General features: G+C 44.2%; 1 protein-coding gene across 4 annotated transcripts in view; it reads left to right on the forward strand.

Annotated features, from left to right (window-relative positions):
• The window catches only part of AK2 (adenylate kinase 2), a 28,895-nt gene extending 18,983 nt beyond the window's left edge, over nt 1-9,912 (forward strand). For 2 of the 4 annotated variants that reach the window (XM_054464026.2, XM_063666261.1), the window contains 2 exons: nt 3,294-3,366; nt 4,489-9,912. In XM_054464026.2, the coding sequence (XP_054320001.1) occupies nt 3,294-3,366; nt 4,489-4,710 (295 nt within the window). In that variant the 3' untranslated portion in view covers nt 4,711-9,912. Of the gene's footprint in view, nt 1-3,293; nt 3,367-4,488 lie in introns of those variants that run through there. The other 2 variants (XM_054464036.2, XM_054464052.2) reach the window with 2 other exon arrangements.
• The last annotated feature ends 401 nt before the right edge of the window (nt 9,913-10,313 follow it).

Consider the following 10,313-nt stretch of genomic DNA (forward strand, 5'->3'; position numbering starts at 1 on the left):
TTGGGAGGCTGAGGTGGGAGGACTGCTTGAGCTAGGGAGGTCGAGGCTGCACTGAGCCGTGATTAGGCCACTGGACTCCAGCCTGGGTGACAAAGCAAAACCCTATCTCAAAAAAATAAAAATAAAGTATCACACTCACCGGTAGCAGTGATTGTAGATTCCCAGTCCTGATGGTACCTCCAAGCCAGGCTCAGTGGCTCATGGAGCTATTTTGGTTGGTACTTGAGACCAGTCCCATTTTGAGAACTTGGAGAGTGGGGTTTCTTTCATTTACCTTCTATGGAATGAGCCTTGTATTGTTTTAAAAAGTGGTATTTGTGAATGGCAAAAGAGCAGTGTGTGGGAGTCATATTTGTTGCAGCCTGGCTGCTATGTGCCCTGTGCTCTCTAGAAGGTAAAAAAATATCCTGGTCCGTTATCTCATGCCCCTAGCCCCTCCCAAAGTTGCTGCTGCTGAGCCCAGCAGCTTGCTCTCTCCTCTCCCTGGGTCTCCCAGTGGATGCCGTTTCTGAATGAATGCATCAGAGGAATCCTTCCAGGCACTGAAATAATGGAAGGTGCAACCTCACAGTACATGACTGCAGTCACAGGAACCTTTACTCCTCTGTCCAGTTGGCCTTCCATATCTATGGTTCCCTCATCCACAGATTCAAGCATTTGTGGATTAAAAATATTCAGAACAAAACCACCAATAAATATAACCCAGGAAAGCTGAAGAAAATAAAAAATAATACAAATTTTAAAATTCAGTACATCGATTCTTTACATGGCATTTACATTGTATTAGGTATAAATAATCTAGAGATGATTTAAAGTATGCAAGACAACCAGCCTGGGCAACATAGTGAGACCTCATCTCTACAAAAAATAAAAAAATTAGATCGGGCACGGTGTCTCACACCTGTAATCCTATAACACTTTGGGAGGCCGAGGTGGGTGGATCACGAGGTCAGGAGTTCGAGACCAGCCTGGCCAACATGGTGAAACCCCGTCTCTACTAAAAATACAAAAGATTAGCCGGGCGTGGTGGCAGGCACCTGTAATCCCAGCTACTCAGGAGGCTGAGGCAGGAGAATTGCTTGAACCCGGGAGGCAGAGGTTGCAGTGAGCCGAGACCATGACACTGCACTCCAGCCTAGGCAACAGAATGAGACTCTGTCTCAAAAAATAATAATAAAATAAAATAAATTAATTAAATAAAATAAAAGAATTAACCAGGCATGGTGGCGCGTGCTTGTAGTCAGCTACTCCAGAGGCTGAGGCGGGAGGGTCACTTGAGCCCAGTAGTTTGTGGTTACAGTGAACTATGGTCATTGCCATTGCACTCCAGCCTGGACAACAGAGCAAGACCATGTCTCAAAAAATAAAATAAATAGACCAGGTGCAGTGGCTCACACCTGTAATCCCAGCACTTTGGAAGTCTGGGGTGGGTGGATCACGAGGTCAGGAGATCGAGACCATCCTGGCTAACATGGTGAAACCCCGTCTCTACTAAATATACAAAAAATTAGCCAGGCTTGGTGGTGGGCGCCTGTAGTCCCAGCTACTTGGGAGGCTGAGGCAGGAGAATGACGTGAACCCGGGAGGCAGAGCTTGCAGTGAGCAGAGACCGCGCCACTGTATTCCAACCTGGGTGACAGAGCGAGACTCTGTCTCAAAAATAAAATAAAAATAAAGTACACAGGAGGATATGCATAGGTTATATGGAAATGCTGTACCATTTTATATCAGGGACTTGAGCATCTATGGATTTTGATATCCACAGAGGGGGCTCCTGGAACCAATCCCCCCATGGATACCAAGGGATGACTCTGTAGTTTATTTTCTGTACTGTCACCTCCCTCCTGCCCATAACCCAGTGCCACTTTATGCCATAAATGGACCATCTTGTCCCCCAAAATATGCTGTGATTAACAAAAAAGAAAGTAGCACATTTTACAGAGGTGCTACTTCAATAGTCTAAATAGAATTGAATATAATTTTTATTTATTTTATTTTTTTGAGACAGAGTCTTGCTCTGTCACTCAGGCTGGAGGGCAGTGGTATGATCTCGGTTCACTGCAACCTCCACCCCCAGGTTCAAGCGATCCTCCTGCCTCAGCCTCCCAAGTAGCTGGGATTACAGGTGCCCGCCACCCAGCTAAATTTTTCATATTTTTAGTAGAAATGGGGTTTCGCCACGTTGGTCAGGCTGGTCTCGAACTCTGGACCTCAGGTGATCTGCCCACCTCAGCCTCCCAAAGTGTTGGGATCACAGGCATAAGCTGCTGGGCCCAGCCCAAATATTGCTATAACTGCCAAATGGTGAAAAATATTAGGGAGCTCTAGTCTAATAGACCTTCATGAGAAAAGCAACCATTAGTTAAATAAGCAAACAAACACTTGGTTGGCAGAGAATTGAGAAACCACAGAAGTGAAGCAAGGCCTGGCTGCTGAGCAGAGCTTGTCCTGCCTCCTTTCCTTAAGTTTCTAGGCTCCTGTGGTGTGGCCATTCCCAGTCAGGAGCATGGCCTTGTTGCCTGTGGGGACTCAGCACAGATGCAGCTGCCCGCTATACATTCAGTGCCAAATAAATGCCTGTTGTTGAGCTCTATGTTCCATAACTTGTTTAATAAGTCATTTTTCCCGATTACTTGAATATTGCTCCATAAGGGTTAGGCTATCTTTTATCTGTGTGATTGAAAAGATGTGTTCCATTATCTGGCAGTGTTTGCATCCATGGGAATTATTTTTCCTGTTAGTACCTTCCTGGTTTTGTAACCAAACTAGGTTAGAAAATAGAGTTCATTTCTTTGTCCTTTGTCCCCCATAGCACTTTGTACAAATCTCTGTTAAAGGATTATCACATTTTTTATTTATTTCCACATTTGTCTCTCCCACTAAGCACTACTTGTGAGCAGGGATCATTACTCATTGCTTTGTAGCTTCTGAATTCAGCTTAAGGCTTGAATGGAATACTTATTAATGTTTGTTGAGTAAATGGGTGAACAGAATGGATGGCTGTGTGAGACCAGCACCAGAGTTCCTTCTCTCAAGTCCTGAATTAGGTAGTTATGCCAGCAGTTTGCTCTTCAGCCAGATACTCATAATAATGTTTGGTCAAAATAGGAAATATACTCTGCCGCTGGCATAAGCTCTCCTGGAAGCCCAGTTATTTAGCTGGATTTTCTGCTGGGTGCTGGGTCCTTGCATCCAGTGTCCCTATCTCGGCTTGTCATTCTGGAGTCCCCTAGAGTGGAGTGCAGGCGCGTACCGTCAGTTAACCTAACTCATATTCATTTGCTGTCTTTCAGGCTGATTCACCCCAAGAGTGGCCGTTCCTACCACGAGGAGTTCAACCCTCCAAAAGAGCCCATGAAAGATGACGTATGTAAACTCAGGACAAAAAATTTCCTTTTCTTTCCTTCCCCTTTCTTCACTGTTTTCTTTTTCCTTTATTCTTTCCATCTTCCTTTTATTTCTACCAATATTACTAATTTAGTCATGAAAAATAACACTATCAAGTAAATCACGTGGCCTGTGTCAGATCTATTCAGTGTCTCCTCAGGTGGTTTATTGCTTGACCTCAAGGTTGCTACCAGTGGTGCTAGCTTTTTGCAGTGCCCAGATTGTACCTGTCTTCTGTCAAGAGCAGCCCCTTTCTGGCATCGTGGCCACCTAAGTGATCAGCTAATCAGGAGAAGTTTTCTTAAAAGCCTACAATTGGAGAGTGGGGAGAGTGTGGCACTGAAGAGAAGTTTGATGACCAGTCCTCCAGAAAAATATTCTCTTTTTATAGTTATTGCTGCTGTACTGTGTCCTGGGGTTTCATACATGGTCACTGCACCATTTGCCATAAAGAGTCTATATGGTCTGTTTTAAAGCATGCAGGCAACAGTAAGAATGTCCTGGGTTTACCTTTGTCCTATGAAACAAGTTCATCAGGTCATTTAGGTTCTATAAATACAGGTTCCAGAGCCGTTATGGCAACTTAGTCACATTTTGCAAAGTTGCTAATTCTACCATTCAAAGTTCTTATTTTACTTGCCACTTTTAGAGTGTTGATGGGTGACACTCTAGTAAATGCGCTCAATATTTAAGCAACTAAGATTACAATTGCTAATGTATCTTTGATTTTGATGTATTCTCCGGGTCTTAGGGGCCTTTTTGACTTCCTTACTTTTGACCCTAGAAGCATTTATCTTGGAAGCTGAATCGCCTGAGCACAAAGATGAGAAAGTCATTGCCTATCTTCCTCTCATGAGCCCCTTTCCTCACAGTTGGTGTTTCTGACAAACTCTCTGACTTCTGTTCACCAGCTGCTCTGCTCCTGGGAGTAGCAAAGTTCTTCATTGGAGAGGGTCTGGATTGCCTGTCTTTGTCTCTGATGGGCTTTGGAAACAGACAGCATCCTGGGTAGAGTGGTCCCATCTCAAATCTGCATCTGGCATGGAATAAGAAAACCTTGCTAACAGTCCCAGCCTTTCATTGCTGTCTTCCTGTTCTCAGATCACCGGGGAACCCTTGATCCGTCGATCAGATGATAATGAAAAGGCCTTGAAAATCCGCCTGCAAGCCTACCACACTCAAACCACCCCACTCATAGAGTACTACAGGAAACGGGGGATCCACTCTGCCATCGATGCATCCCAGACCCCTGATGTCGTCTTCGCAAGCATCCTAGCAGCCTTCTCCAAAGCCACATGTAAAGACTTGGTTATGTTTATCTAATGTTGGGTCCAAGAAGGAATTTCTTCTTCCTATCCCTGTGAGGGAATGGGTAGGAATGATAGGACAGGCAAAGAGAAGCTTCCTCAGGCTAGCAAAAATATCATTTGATGTATTGATTAAAAAAGCACTTGCTTGATGTATCTTTGGCGTGTGTGCTACTCTCATCTCATCTGTGTGTATGTGTGTTGTGTGTGTGTGTGCATGTACATATGTGTTCACTCTCCTACTTTGTAAGTTTTAGGTTAGGTTGCTTTACCAGCTGTTTACTTCTTTTTTGTTGTTGTTTTGAGACAAGGTTTCGCTCTGCCACCCTGGCTGGAGTGCAGTGGCGCGATCTTGGCTCACGGCAACCTCTGCCTTCTGGGGCTTAAGCAATTCTCCCACCTCAGCCTCCTGAGCAGCTGGGACTACAGGTGCATGCCACAACACCTGGCTGATTTTTGTATTTTTTGTAGAGACAGGGTTTTGCCAAGTTGCCCAGGCTGGTCTTGAACTCCTAGGCTTAAGCAATCCACCTACCTTGGCCTCCTGAAATGCCAGGATCACAGATGTGAGCCACTACACCCAGCCCAGCTATTTATTTCTTTAACCATACTTTTGATTTTATTTTTTGACCAAAATGAACTAACCCAGGTAATCTTCCAGGGACCGCAATTCCAGAACCTCATAGTATTTCTTCCATTTCCAGCAGCTGATTAGAAGTCCAGGATCGTGTGAAGTCAGGCAGGGTCACAGTTCCTGATGGCACATTATGGACAGAGAATTCCATTTTGTTTTCTAACCCATAATGAAAACCCACATGAGTCAGTGTGTGAACAGGGATCATTGATTTTTTCCCCCTAGGTGGAAGGAAAAAGGCACTTATGTTACAGGTTACAGAAATTACTGGGAGAGGATATCGTCATAAAAAGAGCAAGGCCAAATTGGAATATTTTTGTGATCTGCATCATGATGCTGAAAATAGCGATTATTTGGGAATTGGGTTTGAAAACTGAATTGTTGCCAGAGAATTAAACCAGGTGAAAGGTCCTTTTGAATTCAGATTGTCTTCTGAACATCCAGGCTGATCATCTGAGAGCAGTCAAATCTACTTCCCCAAAAAGAGACCAGGGTAGGTTTATTTGCTTTTATTTTTAATGTTTGCCTGTATTTCGAAGTGTGAACAAAACAGTGTGTGATCTATTCTTGGATTCGTTTTGATCAGTATTTATTCAAACCCAGTCTCTCTCCAGAACATAAAACTGAAATCAGATATGTTCTTTTTAAGCCCAAACCCTCTCCCTTCTAGATCCAACCCTTCACCCCTAATTTTATGATGGCTATAGCCATGGACTTCCCCAAGAAAAGATCACCCAGAAATAAGACCACCTGTGACAGTTACCAGCTTTTATTCATAACCTTAGCTTCCCAACTATTAAGTATTTTCTAAGGTCCCTGCTATGTCTTTTGGTCTCTGGTTTGATTTGTGGCAAACGGATGAAGTAACAGACTGCTATGAAGGACCACAAAAACAGCAGCCTCTGGAAAAACCATTAGAAAGTCAGTGGCAGATCCAGTAAATAATATCGCCAGCCTCAGCATAATCTGCTGCTGACTCGATTCAGTGGACTCTAAAGTGCCCAGCCTCCTGACCTGAGCTCTCCTGCCGTCTGTGAGACTACCAGAGGTCTTATCTGCCGTCCACATGGCAACTGGGCATGAGTACCTGGCCACCTTGCTTCCCTCTTTGCCTGGTTCAAGTGAGTGTCTGCTGCCTCTGTCCTGCCTTGTTTTCCTGGCTCTAAACCAACTCCACCCACTCTTAATGGAAACTCAGTCTGGCTTTGTGTGTTTCTGGGAAGCACATGACTTCTGGGAATGGGCAAGGAAGAGGAGTGAAACAAAAACTCAGCTATGTGTGCCTGGTCTGCAATTCTTCTCTGGGTGACAGTGGCATCATGAATCTTAGAATCAGCTCCCCTTTAACTAGGGACAATTGTAAGCACTTGGCCTCAATGTTGAGGTCCCTGAATGTTTGCTAATTGAATGTGCATGATCCTTGCCCAAATATTTGTCATCCATCCACATAGATTCACGTGTGCATACAACATGTACAAGTAATATTTGGGCTGCCCATAAGAACTAGAAGATTCATAGGGAATGCATATACCCTTCTCAGTATGGTTAGGATTCTGTTTTTGCTTCATTTAGTTCCAGAGTTCCTCAGCCTCAGCAGGTTCTGCTTTTACCTGTCAGAGAAATGTCCAGTGTTTAATGCATTTGGTTGCTGGGGCTTACATGCCAGCCTCCTCTGATATGTGCTTGGTTTTTAAAAACCCATTTTGTTCTCTCTTGTTTCCTCTCTATTTCAGCCTAGTATCAGAAGGCCAGGCGAGACTGCAACACTGCTCATCACCCCGCGGCGTGATCCCTGCTCTTAGGTGCTGGGCAGAAGGGAAGGGTGGTCAGGGTGAGGATGGTGAGGGAGGGCTGGTGAGGGGCTCAGAGGAATACTTGGAACAACAGCAGTGTTATTGTAGTGTGGCAGTTTCTTTTATACATAGGTGAGAGTTTTTAAAGTATAAGGGAAAAATTAATTTTTTAAAAAACACCATGCTTGGAGGGTGGGGGTAGAAATAGAGAGACACAATATTATTTCTAAGGAATCGGGTTTTCATTTACTCTGGACTGGTGAAAATATTTTTAAAGCCAGTGCTCTAAGACCTCAGCTTTTATCTCAGAACCCCATGGGTTCCAGACCAAGAGTACAGGAAATCAAATTGTTGTCCTGTCTGTCTATAGCTTGGAACAGGGAGGCTTTGATTACTGACCCTTGTTCCACACACTGTAAGATCAAAAAACCATCTCAACATTTGAAAGAGATGTAAGGTGTATTCATAGGGATGGTGGCTCAACAAATCAAGCAAACTGGAATCAAGGGGAGGGGGAAGGGAATGAAATGGAAAGGGAGGCTGATTCCCTTCCCCTGACTTACCACTAATTTACTAGGCTACCTACTCTCATGAGTAACCTCTCACAGCTACCCAGCACGTGCCACAATCCTATGCTCTTGCCTTCTTTTATCTGCAGTGTGTGAAGGGACTCTTTTAAATAAATGAGCAAGTGTCCTAAGCTATGTCATCCAAAGATTGTCCTTTCCATTCTCAAATCCTGTGACTGAGATCACTCAACAGCACTGTGATGTATTATTTTCAATGAGGTGCCTTTCTTAACTGACCAAATGCTGCCTTGTTTGGCCCCTAAATCAATAAAATATGTTAAAATTTGTATCCCCTGTTGTGGCATTTTTTTTAGATAATCTAAGCTAGAAAAATGACATTGAATTCTAGACCTGGCTGGAAGGAAAAGAAGCCCTTTCTTGTGGTCGCTGGCAGCTGTGTGGTAGGGAGATCCAAGTATGTGCACATGAGATAAGCCTGCAACCTCTTGACCTTCAGCTCCTATGCAGGCTTCTCTTGAGCCCAGAGACAAGGCAGCTTGGTCTAGTGGAGATAGCACTGTGCTTGGAGTTCAGGGGACCTAGGACAGATCCCAGCCAGTTAGTTATTCACCGTGCTCCTGTTTCCTCAGCTGAAAAAGGAAGTTGGTTATGCCACCTTCTCAGCCTTAATGGCATTAAATGAAATTTATAGGAAGAAGGTTTTTGCTTAGTACCTGGCATGCAACAGACATTGGATAAATGTTAGTTGGATCCAGATATACACAGAAAAATATCTGCTTCCTGCCAGGCTGGGTAACTGTTGAATGGACACTTGTCCATAGTCTAGAAAGCCAGTGCTTCTAATCCCTAAGGCAGATCTTTGACTACCTTTTCAGTTGCTTCTTTAACACTCTTTGTTGCTTCTCTGTGTGTCCTAATTTAAATTCATTTCCTCTCCAGCAAAAGTGAGCTTAAATAATTTGTCCAAACTAAAGCTCTCATGCTTTTGGAAGGGCTGCCTTTGCAAGTGAGGTTTCTGAGAAATGACTGTTGTTCCCAAAACAAGAGGGAGCTGGGCTGGAAGCACCACTATTCTTTAGGCATCTTGTTACAGAGAGAGGCAGGGTCTTCACTGACATATTAAATCCTGTTCCCTGAACCAGCCCCTCCCTCTTCTGCTCCACTTCCTCACCTGTGCAGAGTCGTTTTCAGGTGTCAGCCTTACTGATTTGCACTGATCTGTTTGTTCCCTGAGCTTTTTAAATACCCTGTGAAAATTTTCTTTCCTCCCTGGTCATCATGCATCTAATTGCGGGGAAATGTTTGTCAAACCAACCTGCGAAGCAGCATGGTATAGTTGAGAAGAATAAACAGAAGACTGGGCGAGCTATTGTTTGTTTGCTTCTTTGGGCCCGGGTTTCCTCATCTAATCTGCAAACCAAGAATGCAGACTAGTCCTACCACTCCCGGAAGACTGACGTTATGCCAGGTACTATGCAAAGGCTTCATGTAACCCTCGACTTCACGTAACCCTCACACAGCACCCTGTGGAGTCAGAACTGTCCTTCACTTTTATAGGTGAGGAAACCAGACTCAGAGAGGTGAAGTGGCATTCCTGAGGTCATGCATAAGAGGCAGTCAGGACTGAAACACAGTCTCTAACACTTATCCGTCCCCTCGATCTTGTTGCTGAAGTGATTTAATTACTTGCGTAGCTCTGCAGACAGGAAGGGCTGCTCTGAATAACAGCTCTTTTCCATGGACACTCAGCGCTGCCAGAACTGATTTTGAAGAAGTCACTGCCGGCTCTGAGGGCCTAGGGTATGTGTCTTAGGATCTCCTATGTGCACAAAGTGTCACTGACAGAACACAGCAGGATGGAGAGCAGCCTCCTCAGAAGCCTCACAAGTCTTTCCTCAGATGAAGACAGAGCAATGAGTCAGAAGACAGATTTCAACAGCAACTTCACCATGCGACCTTGGACAAGTTATCTCACCTCATCAGTATAATGGGAATGATCCCTACTCCTCAAAGGTGCTGATGACACTAGCGACCAAGATACTCATGTGGGTTGGACTGCCCAGGACACAGCAGATGCTTAGTAAACAGAGATGGAATTCAGAGGGAAAATGTAAGCATTGATGAAAGTTGTCTTACTGACCATCTGGAACCAGGCTAAGGATCCCCTAGAAATCATAGACCTCTGAAATTACATGCAGAATTCTTTATGTGTTTTCATAATTAATAATAGTCTAACATATTAAATTCTTAACTGTGTGGGAGGTTCTGCATGCATTATCTCATTTATTCTTCTCGATAACCCTGTGGAGGTAAGTACTGCTATTATCTCTATGGTATGTCTGTAGACTTTGAGGTTCAAACATCTGATAATGGCAGAACCAGAGCCTGAGTCCAAGTCTGGCTCCACACCCCAGCCTCTTAACACTGTGCCAATTGCTTTGACACTTTGCTGGGGAGAGACGAAATGATCTCAAAGGCACTCATGATACAGAAAAGGCTATGAGCCATGGATCTAAACAAAAGGAGAAACTCGAGTAGGTTTGCTCTGTTACAGTGAAGGACCTGCCACAGGTAAGACCTTTTTCTATTTTGCCATCCTCTGTTGTTTTCTTATTGTTGGTACTAAAGCTCCAATGTGCTGGATTTGCATAGCTCCTGGAAT

The sequence above is a fragment of the Pongo pygmaeus genome, chromosome 1 (genome assembly GCF_028885625.2).
Source record: "Pongo pygmaeus isolate AG05252 chromosome 1, NHGRI_mPonPyg2-v2.0_pri, whole genome shotgun sequence".
Lineage (NCBI taxonomy): Eukaryota > Metazoa > Chordata > Mammalia > Primates > Hominidae > Pongo > Pongo pygmaeus.